At 41.8% G+C, this 25,696-nt stretch overlaps 2 protein-coding genes across 2 annotated transcripts; one reads left to right on the top strand and one right to left on the bottom strand.

Moving 5' to 3' along the window:
• The first annotated feature begins 214 nt into the window (after nt 1-214).
• Nucleotides 215-11,268, top strand: ankrd33ba (ankyrin repeat domain 33ba). Its single transcript, XM_083529398.1, has 4 exons — nt 215-1,024; nt 6,980-7,109; nt 7,877-8,017; nt 8,661-11,268. The coding sequence occupies exons 1-4, from the start codon at nt 635-637 to the stop codon at nt 9,491-9,493; spliced, it is 1,494 nt and encodes a 497-aa protein (XP_083385524.1). The 5' UTR covers nt 215-634; the 3' UTR covers nt 9,494-11,268.
• A 1,948-nt stretch (nt 11,269-13,216) lies between these two features.
• Nucleotides 13,217-21,363, bottom strand: dap (death-associated protein). The gene is made up of 4 exons (XM_083529443.1): nt 21,151-21,363; nt 20,463-20,565; nt 15,316-15,358; nt 13,217-14,061 (listed from the first exon to the last, which is right to left on the bottom strand). Exons 1-4 carry the CDS (start codon nt 21,203-21,205, stop codon nt 13,942-13,944), a joined length of 321 nt encoding a protein of 106 aa, XP_083385569.1. The 5' UTR covers nt 21,206-21,363; the 3' UTR covers nt 13,217-13,941.
• Between the last annotated feature and the right edge of the window lie 4,333 nt (nt 21,364-25,696).

Raw genomic sequence — 25,696 nt, forward strand, 5'->3', positions numbered from 1 at the left:
ATTTGTGTTCATTTGTATGGGAAGTTTTTTTTCTAGTGGATTAGGGGTATTTCCAGCAACTTTATTACTCACAAAACTCAAGAAGAAAAAGAAAGAAAACCCCGCTGACACTAAAACGAAAGCAAAATTTCCCCGCGTGTGTTTGTCGCGGAGCTGCAGAAGAACACGTGCTAGAAAACATCTCGAATGTAAACCCTAGATGATCACATCTCTTACAGATAGGAGGAGGAGTAGGTGGAGGAGGATGGAGAGCTAATCTAATCGGATTACGGCGAGCACATGCGCGTGAGAGCTACAGGCGGACGCGCAATCGGAACATTGCGGATTTTAATGACTTTCAGCGGCTTGCAGTTGCAGCAGTTCGGGTTCAGGAACTGTTTTATGTCGATAGATCAATGTTTGTTGTTGTTTTACCTGGACGGAGAGACATCATGTAACAATTTAGAACACAATCAAGTTTTGGGGGACGGCCCATGAGGACAGGATGAACGCAGAGACAAGACCGAATTTATTAGATTTTATTTTAATTCTCACTCTAATGATGTTAATCAGGACTTGGCGAACACGTCGGAGTCAAATTAATTGTACATATTGTAAATTGACGGGTTAAAAAAAAGGTTAGGATTGAACGGTGATGAGGGACCAGGAGGATGGTGGATGCTCCTCTCCGGGCAAACTCAAACCCAAACTCCTCCTCACCACGCAGGTCCACCCCGCCGTCCCGCACGAGCCGCAGGACACCCGGAACGGCGACTACGACGAGGATCTGGGCTCGTGTGATTATTTTGATGATGATTGCGAGGAATACGACGAGCTCTCGGACTCTTTCGACACGCGGAGCATCGCCTCGGATGACTCGTTTTACCCGCCGGATGAGGAGCTCACAGAGTCGCAGTGCGCACCGTCACCCGGGACGCTGTCGCTTTTCCGAGCCTGCTGCACGAACAGCGTGGTCACGGTCAAGGCTCTGATCCGGCAGGGGGTCACGGAGGAAGAAGTGCGAGAAACCGACAAGAACAACCGGGTAAGCAATTTTTAATACAGTAAAAACACTAATCTATACCGATCAAGGGGTTTCCCCTGAAGCTACATTAAAAACTTTTCAAAAGTTTCATCAGGGGTTTCATCTTTAGCTTCCTTCTTGGAACCGTGATGCACATAAACATGTTTTACTCAGCAAAGATCCCTGAACTACCACCCCCCCCCCCCAAAAAAAAAAATAAATAAAATAAAAATAAATAAAAAATAAAAAATAAAAAATAATTACATTTAACACGTTTAAGGTCCTGCCACTGACCCTTAGAGACCCTCAAAATATTCAACTTAGTGTTTTATTTACTTTATTCATGGTTCCAAAACCTTCAGGAGGTAAAAAGAGTCTTCCTTAAATCTTACACTTTTTATGTTTATATTATAGACTTCATTAAAACTCACTCACTCACTCACTCACTCACACACTCACTCACACACACACTTACACACTCACTCACTCACTCACTCACTCACTCACTCACTCACTCACTCACTCACTCACTCACACACACACACACTCACTCACTCACTCACTCACTCACTCACACACTCACTCACACACACACACACTCACTCACTCACTCACTCACTCACTCACTCACTCACTCACTCACTCACTCACACACACACACTCACTCACTCACTCACTCACTCACTCACTCACTCACTCACACACACTCACTTACTCACTCACTCACTCACTCACTCACTCACTCACTCACTCACACACACACACTCACTCACCCCCCCCACACACACGCTCACTCACTCACTCACTCACTCACTCACTCACTCACTCACTCACTCACTCACACACACACTTACAAACTCACTCACTCACTCACTCACTCACTCACTCACTCACTCACTCACACACTCACTCACTCACTCACTCTGATCACTGTAACTGTATTGTGCTAAATCGTGTGAATTTGGTGTTGAGGGTCCAGTTCACCCGCTGCTTTTCACTTCAAGTGGCTCGACTGTGATTTCTGCTCTGTCTCATTCCTGAGATGCGTCTCCTAAAAGTTGAGTTGTGGCTGAGGTCTGGCTCTCCGACTCGGAGGAATTCATTACCTTCCTTTCACAGGGCAATGTGGGCCAAAGGAAAGTGTCAGGTGAGGGCCAGAACTCATTCTCTGTCAGGACAAAGCGAAGTACGCTGAGGACGAGAAGAATATTGTGTTTGTGCTTTGTGGCTGCAAAATTGATGTGAAGCCTGATAACTGACGAACACTGTTCATATTCTGCTTACAGAATTAAAACCAGAACAATGTCTTTTGGTGTAAGGGTTTGGGTCTGACTAACCTTTGAACTGTCTAAACATCTGAGAAAAGACAGAAAGTTATTTTGACCTAAACTTACACACAGATGATTTATACTGTATCGCTCCTGGTCAATATTAATGCTGGATCATTATTAAATGGAAGTTCAGGTGTGAATAGTGGATTGTGATTGGCTGGAAGTTCAGGTAGTTTGCACCTAAATTGTTTAGTTGCATCTAAACTAATGTGCTGCTTATAAAACACCGGTAACCATAGTAACCTCCAGGTTCAGTTCCATCCAGAGTAAACCCGCGATTGTACACATTTCATAATGACCTAACTGAGCTCCAGGGTGGAGTTTTGCATGTGGTGGAACTTCTATGGTGAACAGAGCGATTTTCATAAACGGCTGAAGACACGTTAAAATGAGAAATAAAACAAACAGACAGTTTGAACTCCTCAATGCTGAGAAGCGACCATGGTATAATGTGATAATCCACCGCTAGCTATGAGGACCTACACAATTTTAATGCTCTCCGCTTCACCTCACACACACACACACACACACACACACACACACACACACACACACACACACACACACACACACACACACACACACACACACCTTATCCTTGCTTCCTATGAAGTCTGAAGAGCAGGATTTTTTCTGGACTCATCATGGGCCAAAGTTTTTCTCTCAGGAGTACAATCATGAACCCCACAGCTGAGCTTCGTATCTGAAAAAATGGGTACAAGAAAAAATGCTTTTAGAATTTGGTTTGCTAATTATTTTCTTTTACATTTCAGAGATATTAAAAAAACACAGTGTTTACAAGCTATAGCACGTCAAAGCATTAGCTTTAGCATAGCGGACATGCTGCTGTGTGAGAAGGGATTTTAGCATAAAGTGTGTGTGTGTGTGTGTGTGTGTGTGTGTGTGTGTGTGTGTGTGTGTGTGTGGATCATGTTGTGTAAATCCGACTTTTCTCGAATATGGCTGCTTTAATCTCTGACCCGCTTGTACTGTCCTCGATCAAATAAGCTCATTTCGCCAGCAATTTATTTAGATTTCGATTCATTTCCTGTATGACATAATAATAAAAATGCATAGAATGATGCTTTATGATTAAAGGCTTCGTGAGCAGGAACATAACAAGTCAAGTCAAGTCAAGTCAAGTTTATTTGTATAGCTCTTTTCACAACAGACATTGTCTCAAAGCAGCTTTACAGAAAACAACAGTGAAGGTGAATGGTGTGCGTTTGTCCCTGATGAGCAGCCGTGGCGACAGTGGCAAGAAAAAACTCCCTTAGATGATATGAGGAAGAAACCTTGAGAGGAACCAGACTCAAAGGGGAACCCATCCTCATATGAGTGACATCAAGAGTTTGGTCATAAATCTACATAACACAGAGATCCGTGTGACAGGTCTGAAATTGAACTACAGTAAACCTGTATGTCCACCTGGAAATCCACAGCTAAGACAGATAGATGGATGGATGGATGGATAGCAAACTGACAAGTGCAGATAAATATATTAGCAAATATATGTACAGCATGTAATATATGTGTATATATGTAGAGCAAATAAATATAAAGACTCTTGGCAGCATAAAAATGTGCGGAAGCTGGTGAACACGTCGCTCGAACGAGTATTGAAATGTTTTACACGTTTAGTTGACGTGACTCAACTTCCAGATAACCGCATGTGGATGACTAAGAATCTTCACAGAAACACTGTGTGACAAATGAACAATTGTTCTATAAGAACAGAGGACAAATGAATGAGTGCTGAAAACACGGCACACAGCCGGAGAGAAATCTGCCGTTTTGGTCCTGATTTTACACACGTTAAAATAAAAACGAGTGTGTTTTTTGTTGGGTCTCGTGGCATTGCAGATCTGATACACCTCCAATACAAAGTGCTGTACAAGTAAGGCTGTTTTACTTCACCATCTCTCTCTCTCTCTCTCTCTCTCTCTCTCTCACACACACACACACACACACACACACACACACACACACACACACACACACACACACACACACACACACACACTTTAATACCTCACTCACTCTCTCATTTAATAAGGAGGCAACAAGACGCCATGACTCATTAAAAACACATTCCATCACTCTCACACACACACACACACACACACACACACACACACACACACACACACACACACACACACACACACACACACACACACACACGCACGCACACACTTCTCCAAAATGTGATTAGCGCTGAGTGCATGACACTACACCAATAATGAAGTGTTCACGATTCAGGATAACAACTAATCAAAACGTGTGTATCAGATCCTTGCTCGCTCCGTGACGTCTCCAACCCTCTCTTACAGCCACATAAACGCAAAAAATCTTGCGGCAAATCAATATTAAAACAAAAGCGTGAGGCTCGGCCCCTCGACCCTGAGGCTAATCCGTCCTATTTTAGGATCTGTCTCACCCGCAGATTACGCCAGACGGCTATCTGAGTAGAGCTGAGAGGGAAAATAAAACACAGCATTGACCTGAATGCAACATGCAACATACATTTGCATTACATTTACATTATTTCTGTTCACACCAATAGTTTATTTTTTATCTGAAAGAAATGAAATGCAAATCTGATCCAGACTTAGGCTGAGGTCTGATATTGCAGGAATCCTGTACACCAAACCATAAGTGTGAGCAGTTTCCTATATCAGATCCAGAGTCTTACAGATACATACTTTTCCAAACTTCTCCTTTCCCTGCTGACTCTGTAGATGTCTTCCTCCTCTCCTTCTCCTCCTTCAGCCAACAAGAGACCAATTTACACCGGTACCCTGTTGGCTAACAGTACCTGTGGCTGTCATTGGTAACTTGTGCCTGGATGCCCTTCTTAACGCAACATCCCCGTTTATCCGGGTTTGGGTCCGGCACTGGCTGGTGCAACCCTAATGGCTGGATTATATTATATATATAAAATTCAATATATTTTGTATTATTCTGGGTCGAGAAACTATTAAATGAAGCACATCCTAGTGAAAAAACTCCAGTGTTCAGTAACAGGTTCAAACTGTTTTATGATCAGAAGATTGATGTTATTTGGAGTGAACAGATTTGTCCCTGCTGCTGGAGGATATTTATAAACGCCAGACGCAGTTTGGGCCGATTAATATTGCCATATGTCTAAAGGTTAAAACTGTTTCTAAATTGGAATTTTTGTTCATCAATTAGATTTTTTTTTACAAATTCATTAGACTTTTTGACATTTTGGCTTTGTTTTGAGCCTTTGGGCTCCTCACATGACATCCTGCTCTATTATTTGTATTATATAAAATACAGTTTCTATACAAATCCAGCTTTTTTATTACGATGACAGATTTGACCACTTATAGCTCGAAACAGCCCTGACACGTTTATAAAGAGTCTCCAGTGTCAGCACTGTGTAACAGGAAGCTGGTTATGGAATGAGTGTTTATAGCTGCTAAAACAACAAAGAAGTGAAACTGCAGGATTCAACATTTAATGTAACTATAAATGAAAAAGAAATACAACATATAAAAAAAAAAGGAGAGAACATGCCTTGGGGATGTGGGTTATATGGGAAATATTAATTTATAATTATTATTACTATTACACAATTCTATTAGTGCGATTGGTTTATTGGTCAAACGAATATAATTAAACACGTTTTTTTTAGAGGTCATTGAGGTCACAACTTAGAGAATAACACGTCTGAAAATCGGACTGAAAACCATTAAACAAGAATGAAACAAAATTTGACTTGGCTAAGTAAGAAAGCTCCGCCTCTTCTAGCCTGTTTGGTTCCTGGGGGTGTGGCTTTAGAGATTTTTAACATTTTTGCTAAATTAGTACCAACTCCAACTGCTATTGTGGAGGATAATTCTATACAGTGGAACCTCGATACTCGCGACCTCGATAGTTTGCGCCTTTTCATTTGGAACCGAACAAAAAGTAACTCGGGAAAATATTATATTTGGCGAGAAGCCGTGAAACATTTAGAACTAACATTTATGAGTAACGTTTCAAAACAGAGTTTGTACTAATAAATGACATAAAAATGTTTGAAAAACTATATCATTGTATAATTTATTTTAAGTAGTAAATAAAACATTTAAGACAATGAATTTACTATTTTTGTTGAGTTTACACTACAGTACAGCACAATTCCCCTTGAAAAAGAAAAGGAGTCAAAACCTCGGGATTTTTTGTTACTATATTTCATAAATTACGAGAAACTACTGGAATATATTCTGTCTGGATGTCTGCGTAACGATCTGCTCGTCTTATTGAGGATGTTTAAATGTTAAGACTCTGAGTTTAGTAATTGTGCTGCTGTTATCATTGACATTAAAAAAAAATTTCAGCATCACTGCATCCTCATTTCAATACATGATACATATCTTGAGAAATCGCTAAAACGGATTTACCGGGAAAAAAAAAAAACTTGATTCTGAAACAAAAACGCGACAGTGAGAGCAAAACAATCTGATAAAAACACACATCTAATATTAGAACGATCAAAGTAGAGCTTTACTTATAAAAAAAAAAAACACATGATGAAGATTATTATAATGTGTTATAACATCCAGGAAATGTCTTGAGCTATTTTCCATCATGTATGTTTTCAGAACTGTACATTTGTAATGATGTCTTCCTGCAGACGGGGCTAATGGTGGCGTGTTACCATGGCTATGTGGACGTGGTCATCGCACTTTCTCTGTGTCCTCACCTGGACGTGAACTGGCAGGATAAAGAGGGCAACACGGCCCTGATCACTGCCTCACAGGCCGGTGGGTTTCACGCCGTTTTCCGTTCTTACACTCGCTCACACTCCTGTGGAGAATAGTGATGGGAATGCTGGGAATTTAGTGATTCAGATCATTCCATGATTTCAGACAACAAGAAACACAAAGGGTTAAAGGCCGTACTGTAGGGCCCAAGATTGGCAGCTTGGTGATTCTGGGGCGTAAAACCCCTGACCAGTAATCTCAAGCTTTAACCACTGAACTACAACTTCCTGTATTCCAACTTAAAAATAATTAAATAAAAATTATTATAATTTTTTAACACGGCTGTAATGGGTGTAAATATTATTCAATAAGTCTTTCAAAGTGCATTCCTTTTTATAATCAGGTAATCAAAATAATATAAAAAAACAAACAGGCACAAAAGGGTTCATTTCAGTTCATTAGATGGATTTGGATGATAAATTATGTATTCAAATAACACTGCATTTTGAAAAGCAAAGAAGCCACATTATCTGTGTGAAGCTGCTTTGAGACAAAGTCCACGCTTAGCAAATAAAAACAATCGAATAGAAGCAGATTTTTATTTACAGATTATTATTGTGGTACATCATTTCAGCCAATCAGCAATCAAGAAACTATTATTTAATAATTATTCATTACAAAATCCAAATCCCGACAATAAGAGGAAGAAGAATGAAAGAGTATTTCCTGCATGTGTGACTTTTCCCTGCACTACTCCATGGGAACCAACTGTGACCTACTTTCCGAAAGGTTGTGTATTGAATCTGGTTTTTATCTCCTAATTTCAGGTCACATCACAACCACAAACTACCTGCTCAACTACTTCCCAGGCCTCGACCTCGAGAAGAGGAACTGTCACGGCTTCACTGCGCTGATGAAAGCTGCCATCCAGGGCAGAGTGGACTGCGTCCGAGCGCTCATCATGGCAGGTACCTGATCTCTGGGGGTTTATTTTTTTGCAGAATACTAAAGTGAAAGCTTACGGGCTTCAGGATTCTTGTCAACACGATTTTATACACTATATGGCCAAATGTTTGTGGACACAATTGTTTTTGAACATCCCATTCCAAATGTAGTCGTCTAATTTTGCTGTTATAATAAGCTCCGTTCTTTTGGAAAGATGATCCACTAGATGTTAGTCAAGACGGGTTCTGATGTAGGTGAGGTGAGGAGGCCTGGGATGCAGCGCACTTCAATAGGGTTTATAGATCTATAGCAGGAGAACGTCTACTGCAACTCATTTGAAGCAGATCTTCATGGAGTTGGCTTTGTGCACAGGGGCATTGCTCTACTAGCACAGGTTTGGATCTCCGAGTTCGAATGAAGGAAACATTTCGTGCTACAGCATCCAAAGACATGGTCTTGTGTTCAACAGGGAAGAACCACATGAGAAGTGTCAGGTGTCCCAATACTACTGTCCATATAGTGTATTACACTAACATGTTTACATAAGTATAATTAATTGGTCATTTATAATTAGCTAATAATAACTTTAATAAATAAATCTAGATCATAGATTTGTGGAAATTTTTCTGGATCCTGAAGATTGTGGGCTTCTGGTTCGTTTGCTAGGAGCCGATCTGGAAGCCAGAGATAATGGGCGTAAGCTGAGTCCTCGTGAATGGGCTCTCTTTACCGGACGACACGAGACGGCCTTCGTCATCCAGCGGCTCGTCCATCGGCCGTGTCCGGAACAGTGCGCAGACTCGTACAGGCCCGAGTGGCCCTTACTGCCGGCCCTGGTGGCCAAATCGCAACAGCACAAAAACTGCCTCCAGAAGATGGTAGAGTCTCTGCGCAACTTTTTTGACATAAGCAATGTCACAGATGCGTCAGAAGATGGCGTCTTCGACCACATGGTTCAAATGACGACGGCGTTGAGCAGCCCGTTTATCGCCATGTCTTGTCGGACGGTGTGTCCCGGGAGTCCACCGTGCGTCGGAAAACGTCGCTATTCGGTCCAGGAGATCCTGAAAAAGCAGCGCATGCAGCAGCTCAAAGGATTTGGATCTGAACGCCTGGAGAACTACAAACGCCTCTTCCAGAACTCTTGCATCACTCTGCTGTCTAAACCCAAAGACAGGCGTGCTAGCCTTCAGCCGGAGACGCCCAGGGACTCTTTAGCGCTCCGGAGAGGAAGTCTCCTCCCACTTCACTTGGTGAGACGGAGCAGCGTGAGACCGGGCTTGGTGGTGCCCAAGCTGAGGATCATCAAAGCTCCGACAGCAGACCACAAGCCGAAGAAAGAGCGACGAAAAAGCAGCTGCAACAATGACCAGTTCCTTCAGGTGCCCAAGTGGAGGTACAAAGAACTTAAAGAAGAACGTAAGAAGGCAGAGGAAGCTGAGAGGATGCGTCAGGAGGCCATCAATAGGCGACACCTCACCGGTGGTAAACAGAAATAACTCCATCACCACATCCGACGGCCGGCTTGGCGATTTTAATACTTGAAACTCTTCACGATAATTTATTTTCATATTTATTCTTAAAAAGAAAAAGATTTTTTGTGATACTACAAGCCTTTATCCAGAGGGACAAATATTTATATAACACAAAAAATCTGTTTAGAGTACGTCCAACATGCTAGCTGTTCTACACTACCAGCAGAAACATTTGTACATCAAAAAATCCACATCTCAGAGACTTTTCCTTTATATAAACACATCGCTAGAAATCCACAGAGCTCTACAAGTCTGAGGAACGAAACTTGTGAAACTAAACATCAGTCAAGTCTGGGGAAAAAAATCCCAGAATTATAGGTGAACTATTTGATCGGTGGGTGTGGCCTAATACTCTAATGAGCACATTCAATACATAGGTGTCAGTCTGACACTCCAGGGCAGCTACGTTGCTCAAGTTAAACACCAGGAGCTTTATAACGCACCTGCTGCCAGTTTATAAGGAACACCAACCTTCATAAGCCTCCAAGCTACATGGAGCAGTTTTTCCACCTCAATAGATCGGATACAAAAGGTGCCAATACTTTAGAATCTGGAGCATGGAGAGAAAAAAAAACATACAATATGGTCCAGGTCAAGCATAAGAATTAAAACACTACCCGAATTTAACATGAAAACAATCATTTGAGTTGATACTTAGAGGAACGTTGAATACGCCACAAATCAACATCACTGCGTTATTGCACTGACGAGTGCTGAATTCTGATTGGACTGAAATTCTGGAGTCATTTCCAATAACAGCAGCTCTGACAGGTTTATATGAATGCACCTGGCTACAGTTTCCATAGTAACGGCTTGTTCACAAGGTTACACATCGATGCGGTGTTGTTTTCTACATGATGAGTATTTAACTCCTCGTTTATGGAAGGAGTCTCCAGTATCAGCAATTTGCATCCATTTCTGACACGACGAGACGCGTTTTTCTTTTCCTTCGAGGGAGACGAGTGTTTACAGCTGCTGGAACACCTGAGACGTCGATTCATCGACATAAAATACTACAAACGAATAAAAAGCATGACACCTTGTTGTTTGATTTCCAGTCTTTTTTTTTGTGGTGAAAAAGGAATAAAACACTTGATGGTAACGTGAACTCTGAACTCTGAAACCATGTCTTCTGTATGCTGCACCTCTTAAAATAGAAGATTAAAATTCATCTTCATCCTCTCCTCATCTTCTCTACACATCAATCAAAACCTGTTATTTCTCCTCCTTTATTCCTGACCACTGTGAAAGCCGTGCCTCTGTTCCTGCACTGTATTGCCAAAAGTTTGTGGACACCTGACCATAAGACTGCTAAGTGCTTCTTTTTGAATGTCCCATTCCACATTTAATCCCCATTTACCCTTATAATGAGCTCCACTCTTCTGAGATGATGATCCACTAGATTTTATGGAATTTTTTGGAGATTCATTCAGCCACAAGGGTGTTTGTAAAGTCAGGTATTGATGTAGGTGAGATGAGGAGGTGTTCAATAGGGTTCATTACCTCTAAAGCAGATCTTTAACTCCAACCCATGGAAAGCAGATCTTCATGGAGTTGGTTTTGGGTCTCCTAGTTCAAGAACAGGGGACATTTAATGCTCCTGCATTCAAAAACATCTAAAACAGTTGTGTTGCTCCGACATTGTGGTAACGGATTGGAGAAGAATCTCATATAACTGGAGAAGCCAGATGTCCTAATACTTTTAGCTATAGTGTATTTCTACTCGCCAAAATTATTGGCACCCCTTATGAATATATTAAGAGTAACACACAAACAATGAATGAAATAAAGCAAAAACATCAATACAGAGATTCATATATATATATAAAAAACACCTGTTTAAGTTTAAACTTTTCTGTTTCCAAATAAATGGACGAATTATAAAGAAATTCAAAATGATGTGGTTTAATTAATTCCTATTTATTCTCAGAAAAACATAAAATGTAAATTTTAATTGTATGAAAATTAGGGAGCTGTTAAAAGTAGTGTTAAAAACGCGCCAACAAAATAAATTCATTTTAACGGCACTCATTTTTATTAACGTGCAAAACGCAGCCTGCATTTCTGTCGGCCATTTTTATTACAAATATGAAAAAAATAAAATAAATCAATAAATTATATAAAAGAGGTGAAATTTAAACCTTCAACGCAACACACATTTATTTACAACGTCTTTACTCGAATATAAAAATGATCCGGCAATTAAAACCGTCCGTGTGGAAACATGGAAAAAGTTCTCTTTGGTGTCGTGATGATTTGCGTCATTTTAAACACCATCATTACTTCAAAACATACATAAAAATGATTACATATTTAAATTGATTGACAGCCCTAATAAAAGTTTATAAACACAACAGCTTCACTCCGTATTGTAATTTGGCTGAAATCTGCGTGAATTTATTTTACTACTCAAGTTTCTAGAGATTTGTGTATTTTTATGACCAGAAATTTTGAAGAGCAAAATATACAATCCCACTTCAGATGAAGGTCAGGAGGTCACGTGAAAGTGAAATGACCTGAGGAGCGTCAGGACGGCGTGGAACCGGAGAAGTGATGGTGATTGAGGGACATGTATCTGTTGAGATGTTAAGAAAGTCTTGCTTTCGCTTCTTCTTCTGGAGGTGTGTGATGAGAGCCGGTGGCTTTCCTAAAGCCCTCGGGTCACTGGAGCGAAACGCATGAAGCTTAACTCTGATACCGGAGTCAGCAGGTTTTATTTCCGAACCCCAGAGAAGATTTACGGAGCGGAAGAAACGAGCCGAGACAGCGCCATCTAGTGGACGATGCATAGAAAAAACCATACAAATACATCTAGATGAATTAATGATGCAGGTGAGAGACAGATAGAGGGAGAGGGAGAGGGAGAGGGAGAGAGGGGGAAAAGGAGGGAGAAAAATATATAGAGACTGGGGAAGGAAGGAAATGAAGAGAAAGAATAATAAATCATTTTTACAAAACCATGGCAATTTAAAAAGTGAGAGAAGGGGGGTGGGAGAAAGGGGAAGAGGGGGAGAGCGAGAGAGGGAAAGAAAAGGAGAGAGAAAGCAGGAAGAAAAATGGCAGGGGCAGGAAGGAAATAAAGAGAAAAATATATAAAAAAATGTTTTTTTTTTTTTTTACAAAATTATGGCAGATAAAATTAGAGAGGGAGAAAGACATAAATGAAAAGAGAGAGAGACTGGAAAAATAAAGAGAAAGGATAATAAGAACAACAAAATTGTGGCAAATTAAAAGTGAGAGAGAGAGAGAGAGAGAGAGAGAGAGAAGGGAGAGAGCACAGGGGAAAGAGAAAGAGAAAGAGAAAGAAAGAGAAAGAATTTAAAAAGGGAGGGAAAAAGAGAAAAAAAGCAGGAAAATTAAAAAAAAAATAAGTTACAGCTCTTGGCTGTGTGGTGAGCGCTGACGTGTTAAAGATGAACCATGAGCGAGGTCAGCACAAGGTCAGATCAAGGTCAGAGCAGCATGTTACCATGGTGACCGTGTACCTACTTTACTATCAGTGTGTGTAAACAGCAGATAACACTGTGTGGAACAGCAGGACCTTGACCTGAATACAAGAACGCTGCAAAAAGCTCACAACATGAGAACTTCTGTGCTGCAAGAGAAAGAACAGAGTGAGAACTGACCCCTGGAGAGAGAAAGAGAGAGGGAAAGAGAGAGGGATATAAAAACAGAGAAAACTCTTGATGATTTTATATTAACTCTTTATTCAGCCACACCTAACTTCTAACATCACATCATCCACTTACACACCGATTTATACACTTTACATCATTCCAGGAAAATCATTGGTTTAAAAAAAACAAAAACCAAACGTAAATTCGTTTCGGCTGAAGATCGAAATCTTCTGCGTGTTCGGTGGCGTATCTTCAGCTCTTGGATTTAGTGTAGAAGATTTTAAAAGGAAAGAGAAAACAGAACCGTGTGTGTGTGTGTGTGTGTGTGTGTGTGTTTCTCAGGATGTTAGTCAAGGCAGAACACTGGCAGGCACAGAGAAAAACGGGGTCATGAGGAATGCTGGGAATCCTCTAATGAACCTGAGTACTCACTTGGAAATGGGTTGGGAATTTTTTAGAATCGGTGGAGGAAAATTTCGTAAATTGGGTGTAAATTATCCAAGAATCGTTTCAGAGCTGGTTGGGAATTGGCTTGGAATCTGATAGGAATTAATTTGGTATTGTAACGATCTGGATCCTGGCTGGAATTTGGTTGAAGGTTTGTTAAGGATAAACAGGAACAATGGGATAACGAGAATCAGCTGGCAGTCAGGTGGAAACTGGACATTTAGAACTAAAAATTGAGCGGGATTCTTCTCTGGGATTTGGGCTCGTTTGGGACTTGGGTAGGAATGTGTGGGGAGAATCGGCTGGGGGTGGTGGTGTGGTCCTCGTGCACTGGAGGGAGTTGGAGGTTCACTTGCGGGGCTGGTGGATGTGCTGGTTGATGTGGTGGGATGGTGGCAGCTTCTGCACCGAGGGTACAGGCTTCGTGTGAGCCACCTGAGCTGCAGCTGGGGTGAAATCCTTATCGCCCTGAGGGGTGCGCACACACACACACACACACACACACACACACACACACACACACACACACACACACACACACACACACACACACACACACACACACACACACACACACACACACACACACACACACACACGCCTGAATTTACCAAATCTGGACCAAAACCTTCACATTTCCGTTTCCTATTGAAGGAACATCAGTAGAACATCTACGTTAACATTTAGGACATGGCAGACACATTATCCAGACTCACTCACATTGATCTCAGTTAAACAGCTGAGCAATTGAAGGCTAAGGGCCTTGCTCAAGGGCCCAGCAGTGACAGCTTGGTGGTTCTGAGACTTGAACTCATAGGCTTCTGCTCGGAAGTCCAACATCTCATCCAGTGAGCTGCTACAACAAACAGTTTCTACTCTAATCATTTCCGAACACATGCCCTGGGCAGCTGTTCATCAACTTTATTGAAGATGATCAGAAGTAAAAAAAAAAAACCCGGACTTCATCCTGATTCATGATCCAGTCTCCTTCTGGTCTGCGGCTCTGCCTGGTCCATCCTGATGCCCTGATTTTGGATACATTTCTCATTAACTGGAAACCGCTTTGAATAGAGAGCCCCTAGAGATCCAAGAATCGGGAACATTTGATGGAATGAACGTTTATAGCTGCTATAATGTACGTGAAAACAGGAAATAACGGATTTGAAAAGCACGACGTGCTGGTGATCTGTACGATCAAAACCTGTAGGTTCAAAAATAAATCGGATCGATCCAGCCGGCTTCCTTTTTTCTAGCCGTTTGTCAGGGAAAAATTCAGTGTGTTCGATACAAATAGAAAAATTCCTGAAAGAGAGCTGTAAAGCTGTGGCTCTGACAGCGAGGATCTGTTTCTCCGGATCTTTCCGAGGGCTTTTGTTTGAAGCTTCGGGGGCAGTGCAGCTCCTCGCTCGCTTCTTTCATCTCAGAATGTGGGTCTCCAGAGAGAACAGAGAGAGAAACCTTACCTGCACACTGATTTCCACACAGACACACACACACACACACACACACACACACCTACACCTACACCTGCAGGGACTCAGAGCTCTACACAGGATGTGAATTATACATGATGTGCAGTCAGTGAGCATCTGTCTGTGGACTTTCTGATAAAAAGTGAAACCGTGATGAACAGACACAGCCATGAACCACATTCTGTGTGTGTGTGTGTGTGTGTGTGTGTGTGTGTGTGTGTGTGTGTGTGTGTGTGTGTTGTCGGCGTACCTTTGTCACCACACCAGAAACTACGACTGGCATTTTCGGTGGGCTGTAAAGAGGGAAAAGAGGAAAAGTAAAAAAAAAATACTTTTTAAAAAAAAAAAGAAGCAGAAAAACACTTCCCAATAAAACTTTCTGGAAAAATCTCGAAAGCAACAAAAAGTTTCTTTGATGGCTCCAGAATTATTGGCACCCCGGAAGAGTAAAAAATAAATAAATAGATTCCATATCCAAGCCAGTGAGTGTAATTCTAATAAAAGGATTCCTATATAATAAAACCCAATAAAATTTTTTTTTTTTTTTTTTTTTTTTTTTTACAAATATTAACACATTTATTACATTTTTGCTCACAAATGCTTAAGTTTAAGAATTTCATGACTTCCTGCTTCACCGGGATAAAATGTAAAAAAACCAAAAACAAACTTGCCATTAAACAGGGAAAATGATGAATGAATAATTATATATTATAATAATAATTTATATATATATATATATATATATATATATATATATATATATATATATATATATATATATATATATATATATAAATAATTAGAATCAATAGTTAGGACATTAAAATTCTGTTTAAATAATTAGTTAAAATAAATAAATGAATTTTTTTGGGTGCCAATACTTCTGATATATGAATAAAATGAATAAAAGAATGTGTGTAGAATAGTGGATGGAGCTACAGCAAGTGTGTATGTGTGTATTTTGGCAACGTTGCTTTTGAGCAAAACCTTTTCTATGTTTCTGGATATTAAAAGTCTGTGTGGGTGGAGCTACAGGCACTTGGAGGCGGAGTCTTTAAGATTATACATCAATAATATGCGAGAAAAAAAAACAGAGATTCCCCTTAATCTGCAACAGAACAATAAATAAAAGCAAAAGGAAGATGCTGAATGACATGAACAAGAGGTGTGTGTGTGTGTGTGTGTGTGCGACCTATAAAATCAGTAGCGTGGCTCCACGTGAGTGCTGTGTGATGGAACCGAGGTGCCGGGGTCTCGGCCACCGTCACTTTCTGACACAACGCTCATTTGTTTTTTTCTACAGACAGAGTGTGTGTCACGGCCTCACACACACACACACACACACACACACGCGCGCACACACACACACAGAGAGGTGGAAGTTGGGAGTCTCAATCGACCTCAGTGTGAAAATCATCTCGATGCAGAACGAAATGATTACGTCCATGAGAAGTACATGATGAATGTGAACGCTGACTGCACCCCGGGACTCTTCACCTTCTCACCTACATCACTACCTGACTTCACTTACACACTTGTGGGTAAATTCATCTCCACAAAATCTAGAGGAACATCTTCCCAAAAGAGTGGCGCTCATTATAACCGCAAATGGAGAGTAAATGTGGAACACCCAATGTGGAAAACACATATCCATATTACACTCAGGTGTCCACAAACTTTTGGGGAAAGAGTGAGTTCGGAACAGAAGCAACATAAAAGAAATTGAGAGAAAGAAAGAGTGTGAAAGACAGGGACAGAGCGAGAGACAGAATGAGACACAGAGACAGAGCGAGAGACAGAATGAGAGAGAGAGAGAGAGAGAGAAACAGACAGAATAGGCCTGAAGGGGGCAGCAGAGTATCGACTGAGAAACATCACATCTCTCTGACCAAGCATTCATACTCAGCAGAAGAGGAGGAGGAGAAGAACAGGAAGAAACCCCGAAATAAAGCCAATGTCAAGGTTAATAACCAGGACGCCAAGCTCTGGGATATAGGAGGGTTTTTTTGGTCTGTGGAGTGACGCACGACGGTGAGAGGGAATTCTCACGACTCGGAGAGAGAGAGATGGAGGAAACGTTAGAACGAAGGAATAAGGAAAAGAAGAGACGGGGCTAAACCTCCCTTATAAAAGCTAATGAGAATGAAATGGTTCTGCGTGAAAACAAGACATTTACATATTTTTACTCGGGCACCGGGGAAATGAGAGGGAAAAACTGACAGGTAGACGGAAAGAGAGATCACGACCGTCTCACGCTTGTCTCACGGCGCCCGTCTCCTCATCACCCTCCCCCTCGCGCCCGTCTCCTCATCGCGCCCTAATCACGCTCGTCTAACGGCGCCTGTCTCATCACGACCGTCTCACGCTTGTCTCACGGCGCCAGTCTCCTCATCGCGCCCCCATCACGCCTGTCTCCTCATCGCGCCCGTCTTGCGCTCGTCTCATCGTGCCCGTCTCCTCATCGCGCCCTTATCCCGCCCGTCTCCTCATCGCGCTCGCTCTCCCGTGGTTCATTCACGTGCGGATCGGGACATGCTTGAGCGATTCATTTCAACTGCTATAATTATCGAGACGTAATTTAGACGTAAGAATAGACAGAGAGACGGCTGATCAGACACGGAGACGGAGTCACACCCATGCATTTGTAGCGATTTACAATTTTTTCAGTAGCATTTGAAAACAAGCCTACTGTAGATGATCAGAGCACCAGTGTGTGAGCTGGAGCTTCAGCGTCAGTAATTGATTTTTGCCGATCAGAAGCGATCCTTCCTCCTGATCTGAGACCGAAAGGAATGAGAAGAAACGCTCTGTTGTACTTGACAGAGACGTCTGTAGAAAAGTCAGTGACCCCTAAAATCCGATTAAATACGTCTGGCTGTTTTGTCTCAGCACGAAGCCTCGAACAAATCACTCTCGGTTAAACGGTTGTTCTTGGCGAGTCTGACCCACGGGAGCGTCTCAGGTACCGGGGGAGAGGGCGGGTTCCTGCTCGGCAGGTGTGTGGCACTTCACATCAGTGCTTTCCGAGCAGCTGAGTTTCGCTCTGCTGTCTGTCTGAAGCAGCCGCGTTGCATGTGGCAGGTTCTCCCCAGGCCATCTCGCTCCACTTACCGCCACAAATGCTAAATTTTTCCACCTGCTCACATTTCTCACGCTGGGTAAGATCTCTTTCAGGAGACTGGAGATGCTGTGTGTGTGTGTGTGTGTGTGTGTGTGTGTGTGTATACGCTGTGCAGGTGGTCTGGTATATAAAACGTATACTGGCAGGTTGTCTGAAAGTAAAACAAAACCTGATCATGAGCCGCCAGGTTTCCATGGTTACTGTGAGCTGGTATTTGTGAATTGATCAATATTTTGGCGATTACTGAAGCTGAAACTACCAACGAACTACCACCATGAACCTCGTTCTGGACGAATCTGTTCTTGGGAAAGTGCAGGTAAAGGTCATGTTGGTATCTGCTCGGTGTGATGGAGTAATCAGGGCTCTCCAGCAGCCTGAGTGGCCAGCTAACTTCAGGGAACTGATAAGACCTGAGCTGAAAGCACCGGTCCAGAGGAGATGAGGATCAGCAATCAGGTGCTGGGCCGAAGGGCAAACTGCACAGGAAGGAGAGCTAACGCCACAAAATCTCTCTCTTACACACACACACACACACACACACACACACACACACACACACACACACACAAGGACGGAGCGCATGGTGACGTGACTCAGAGGGATCTAAATACTGAAACGTGACTCATCGTCTTGACAAACCCTTAACAACTTACTAGAAGCAGGAAAAAAAAAAAAAGGGAAGAAGTGATCACATGACGAAAAAACAGAAATGGAACACGCCCAATCCCAAAGCAGAGCCGCACGCCCAAAAACTAGCCTCTGTTACGGTGTCCCGCTACGTTCGTCAAGCGGACGTGTGCAAAACTTCTCTTATTTGTCCTGTAGCTTAATGAGCAAAAATGCAAATAAGAGCAGGTGTGGGCCGAGCTGAGTGAGTCTCTCACACACACACGCACACACACACACACACCGTGTACAGCCTGCTGAGAAATGCTCACCTGTGACCGAGTAAATAATGCAGCACCAATCGCACTTTATTGCTTTACAGCTCAGATCCCGAGTCTCCTGCGTGTTAGATATAAAAAACTGCGTATAAATCCCAAAGTCAAATTCTCAAATCTGATTGGTCAGAAAGCCTCAAGAGCGATAGCGAGTTTACAGGGACTTGTACGGTAAACACTGATTAAACACTTTTTTTTGCTATATTGAAGATTTCTTTTAGTTTTCAGTGTCCGTTTTTTTTACATAACGAGAAAGAAAAACGAGTTTCAGTGACTTTACACCAAAATTGAAGGATTAATTAATTGGATATATTGAGCAAAAGTATTGGGACACCTGACATTTCAACTCATAGGTGTTTCTTCCCCAAACTGTCACCACACACGTGTAGACACACAGTTGTACAGGACGTCTTGAACTTGGAGACCCAAACCCTCCAGCATGACATGACAAGTCAGCTCTGGTTTACATGGATTTGAGTGGACGATCAACTTTGGAATGACTGCACCCCAGACCTTCTCACCTCACCTACATAAGTACCTGGCTTTACTAACACCCTTGTAGCTGAATGAATCTCCTCAAAAATCTAGTGGAACATCTTCCCAGAGAGCTGGAGCTTATAATAAGGGTGAATGTGGAAGTCAGGTGGCCCCAAACTTTCGTCCATATGAACGTGTGTGTGTTGTTTCCCTTAGTCGGCGGTGTGGAATGGCGTCTCGAACACTCTCTCAAGCGGTTTAACTTCCTGCAAAACGTTTTGAAACTAGATTTGTAAGACGCTCACAGGTGGCAGCACGAGGCTGCACGCACAGTCACAGGGAGCACCGACTTTCAGACAAAAACATGGTCCTGTGTACATCGGGAGCTGTGCAACTGGTGCTACTCCGACCACGTGCGCACACTGTCACTGAGCTCCTCACACGTGAGTCTCTCACCGGAAACAACACGATCTCACTTCTGCACCCACCCTACTCGCTAGGTTTGGATCCTGCGGACTTCACCCTCGTCCAGCTTAAAGGTCAAAGTTCTGACACTGTTGCGGAGATCTGGAGCTCGACACGTTTTGAGAAGAAGACTGCCAGGACAGGCGCCAGAAAAACGTGTGCAAGGGGACTATTTTGAAGGTGATGGTGTGGAAATGTACTTTCTTGTAAACAGTATGAGTTTAGAAACGTTTTGATAAAACCTTGTATGCGTGTGTGTGTGTGTGTGTGTGTGTGTATATATATATATATATATATATATATATATATATATATATATATAAAAATAGTGCTCGAGAAATGACCAGAAGGATTGATGTGAAAAAAAGAAAAAAGAAATAAAACTCTGCTCACCTGCAGCTCTCAAACTCTTTACTGTCCTTGTCCTCCTTCCTGTCTGATGAGGAATCTCCAGCAGTTTGGTGCTTCTGGACTATCCTCATCCCTCCTGCTTTCACTAATCCCAATTTGACAGAAAAGTTCATTATAATCATATAGTTACAGTTTAATCCACAGACACACTTTTATATAAGAGCAATAAAAAGAGAATAAATCCGATCAACCACGATGCTGCTCAAAACACAGACACCTTTGAAAATCTCCAGGTGATGAAGATGATTTCCGGGTGTGTGTGTGTGTGTGTGTGTGTGTGTGTTGGGGGTTTCGTTATACATATGAAGGAGTTTATAAGTTATAAATACGCGACTCAATGCTGCACAGGTTGAACAGAAGTGAATAAAAAAAATGACAAGATGAAAATATTTCTGAACCACAACCCAGAATCTTAACATGATGTTTATCTTCAACCTCGGTCATCTTCTCATCCTGACCTTCTCTGATTTCTTCTCCTAGTTTCTACACACACTGCCATTTCTATTTCTAACACACATCCCAGGACTAATGCACACACTGCACACAGAACATGATCTTCCCCTCTCCTGTATTCCTGCAGATGATTGGGATGGTGGTGGAGACTCTCTGCCTGTGGTGTGTGATGGCCTACAGCAGCTCTGCAGGAGAAAAACAACACGGGCTTCAGTACCAGCAGGAGGATGTCCGGCTCTGGTCTCGTTTCTCTCCTTCGGTGGTGATGACATGACCAGGCTCCAAACAGGAAAACACCTCAATTAAAAGGAAAACAACCTCCGTGTTCGGAGAAAAAAACGTGTTCCACACTGCGACAGAAACAACCTCAGACTTCAGCCTCTCTCGTCAACGTGGCTTTTTTTTCCTGCCCATTGTTTGGCAACGCTACGCGATGACGTTGATAGTTGCTCCGGCCAATCGGAGCGATCCTCTGAGCGACGCGATGGCGTCGGAGGTAGCTTCGGCCAATCGGACCGCGTCTCTGAGCGACGTCGGGGAGCACGTTCGCTGGCACGTTCGTAAACAGAAGACAGAGATGCACATACGGGTACTTTAGTTCAGGTTCGTGTCGACAGCGGAAGTAATTTTTTATTTAGAATTTTTTTTCTTTAAAAAATTCACTCACTCACTTATACACACTCATTCACTCATACACACATTCATTCACTCACACACTCATTCACACTCACTCATACACACTCATTCATTCACTCATACATACTCTCACTCATACACACTCATTCATTCACACTCTCACTCATACACACTCATTCACCCTCACTCACTCACTCATACACACTTATTCATTCACTCATACACACTCATTCACACTCACTCATACACACTCATTCATTCACTCATACACACTCTCACTCATACACACTCATTCATTCACTCATACACACTCTCACTCATATACACTCATTCACCCTCACTCACTCACTCATACACACTTATTCATTTACTCATACACACTCATTCACACTCACTCATACACACTCATTCATTCACTCATACATACTCTCACTCATACACACTCATTCATTCACTCATACACACTCTCACTCATATACACTCATTCACCCTCACTCACTCACTCATACACACTTATTCATTCACTCATACACACTTATTCACACTCACTCATACACACTCATTCATTCACTCATACACACTCTCACTCATACAGACTCATTCATTCACTCATACACACTCTCACTCATATACACTCATTCACCCTCACTCACTCACTCATACACACTTATTCATTTACTCATACACACTCATTCACACTCACTTACTCACTCATACACACTTATTCATTCACTCATACACACTCATTCACACTCACTTACTCACTCACTCATACACACTCATTCATTCACTCATACACACTCATTCACACTCACTCATACACACTCATTCATTCACTCATACACACTCACTCAGTCATACACACTCATTCACAATCACTCACTCACTCATACACACTTATTCATTCACTCATACACACTCATTCTCACTCACTCACTCACTCACTCACTCACTCACTCACTCACTCACTCATACACTCTCATTCATTCACTCATACACACTCATTCACTCACTTACCCACTCACTCATACACACTCATTCATTCACTCATACACACTTATTCATTCACTTACCTACTCACTCACTCATACACACTCACTCACTCACTCACTCACTCACTCACTCACTCACTCACTCACTCACTCACTCACTCACACATACACACTCATACACACTCATTCATTCACTCATACACACTCATTCATTCACTTACCCACTCACTCACTCATACACACTCATACACACTCATTCATTCATTCACTCATACACACTCACTCACTCACTCACTCACTCACTCACTCACTCACTCACTCACTCACTCACTCACTCACTCATACACACTCATTCATTCTCTCATACACACTCATTCATTCACTCATACACACTCACTCACTCACTCACTCACTCACTCACTCACTCACTCACTCACTCACTCATTCATACACACTCATTCACACGCACTCACTCATACACACTCAGTTACTCACTCACTCATACACTCACTCACTCATACACACTCATTCACTCACTCATACACACTCACTCACTCATACACACTCAGTTACTCACTCACTCGCTCACTCATACACTCGCTCACTCATACACACTCATTCACTCACTCATACACACTCACTCACTCATACACACTCAGTTACTCACTCACTTGCTCACTCATACACTCACTCACTCATACACACTCATTCACTCACTCATACACACTCACTCACTCATACACACTCATTTACTTACTCACTCACTCACTCACTCACTCACTCACTCACTCACTCACTCACTCACTCACTCACTCACTCACTCACTCACTCACTTTTAGAGATTGGTGTTCATTGTTAACAAGCATGTTATAGAGATCAGATGCTGATGTTGGAGAAGGAAAGGAGTCTTCAGTTCCAGTTCCTTGTGAAGGTCTTTAGTGGGGTTGAGGAAATCAGGCCTCTCATGTTTATGGAGCTTTATGCAATTTGTTACTAAAAAAAAAAAAACTTAGAAAAAACAAACATCAGAAGCAAACAAATTTCTGTCACATTTCTTTAAATGCATTAATTTCATTAATGAAAATAAACATTTCCCTTAACTGGAATTGAGGATCCCAAACCCTGAGATCCGGCCTCAGGCCATCATCTCTCCTCTGTGACGACTTCTTTACTGTGTAGTAGTAGACCTTGAGTTCACTCCTCCATTCATTCTTCAGACTGACAGATAACGAAACGTGATTCATCACTCTACAGAACCTGTTTCTGCAGCTGCAGGGTCCAGTGTCAGCGCTTTACACCAGTCCTGCACACACCTGGCAGATCTTACACTCGTGTGCATCACCTCCACTGAAACACATTTCATGAAGCTCCGGATGCACAGGTCTTGTGCTGCTGCTGCTTTCAGATGCGCTGTAGTGACTGATGCAACAGGGACGCTACATGCTCAGTGTGGTTGCGTGGTCTACTGCCTCGTGGCTGAGCTGCTGCTATTGCTCCTAAATGGTGGCATCACATGGAAGTGCCAGGTTCAAACCCACAGCGTTCCCCTGTTTGCGTTGTGAGACATTTTGCACAATATTTGACATGTCTGTAGGTGTGCAGTGGGGGTCAGAAAGGGGGGCCATGTAGAACCCTGAGGTTCTTCCAGGAACATGCCATGTCTTCTGGACGCTTTTTTTTTTCTGCAGAAATGAGGAGAGGTTTGCACAGACAATATATGTGGATGTGATCAATTTAGATTTTAACTGGCTATTGTTGTCATTTCTTTTCTCTGTGTGCATTGGTGTTTTTTTATTATTATTTCTACAAATTTTTGTCCAGTAAATAAAAAAAGTACAATTTAGAATTTTCTTTATTAATATTTATTTATTCATTTATTTATTTATTTATTTATTTATTTATTTATTTATTTATTTATTTATTTATTTATTTTTTATTTTTTTTTTTATCACCGGTTAGTAAACTCCCATCCCCATGTCCCCACAATGCAAAAAAAACAAACAAAAAAATTTTCCTTGTTGTTTAATACACATTATATGGCCAGAAGTATTGGGACACCTGACTTTTCCCCAGACATCTGTGCTTCTTCTCCAACCTTCACACAATTGTACAGGACGTCTTTGGATGCGGTACATGAACTTTTCTATCCACTTGAATTAGGAGACCCAAACCTGTTCCAGCGTGACAATCCGTCTGTGCACAAAGCCAGCTCCATTAAGATCTGCTTTTCATTGGGTTGGACGTGTGTGGAAGATCTCCTGCTATAGAGCTCAGAATTGAACTCTATTGGGATTAATGTGAATGCTGACTACACCCCAGGCTTCCACACCTCACCTACATCAGTAGCTCACTTTACTAACCCCCTTGTGGATGATCTTGGATCTTGTTCTAACAGTAGATGGAGACTAAATGTGGAATGGGACGTTCAAAAAGAAGCACATCACAATCTTATGTTCAGGTGTCCACAAACCTTTGGTCTGTGACTACACATGAATAAATACCAAAACAAACTACAAAAAAATACTTTTACAAGGGAGCATACATTTTTTCGTAAACCTCCCATCAGTTGGCCTGTTTGATCTGTTCCTTCACCATCACACCAACGCAGCTGATTAAGTAAACAATGTTTGATAGCAACAACTTTTCTCTGAGTCACGCAATAAATCTGACACATGCAACCAGTTAACAGATCAAATATATTTACATACGTGTCCCAGTGATCTCCCAGATGAAGGTGAAGTAAATGTTTAACAGTTTGCGAATGACGAGTCGAGACTCATCGCATTTTTTGATACAGTCACAAAATATAATCTATATAATCGTGTTTATGCACATACATTTTCATGAGGACTTTTTTTTTATTTTAATAGAAAGTATTTTACTGCCTCCATCACATTTTTCTTTGTCACTGGATTCCCCAGATGCTGTATTGTTTTTGTTTTTTTCTCATTTCTTATTGATTTTTTAATCTTCAAGCACAATTACTCAACATTTAATCAAGAATTTATCCCTGTTTTTATTGCTTTATATTCGGTCAGCTACTCGCTATTATAAATCATCATCAGTGGTTCCTTTCAGTTAAAATATGATAAATATATACTATATAATATATACTCCAGTTAATTAAGGAGACTG

Source organism: Silurus aristotelis (genome assembly GCF_946808225.1).
Source record: "Silurus aristotelis genome assembly, chromosome: 25".
In the NCBI taxonomy this organism is placed as follows: domain Eukaryota; kingdom Metazoa; phylum Chordata; class Actinopteri; order Siluriformes; family Siluridae; genus Silurus; species Silurus aristotelis.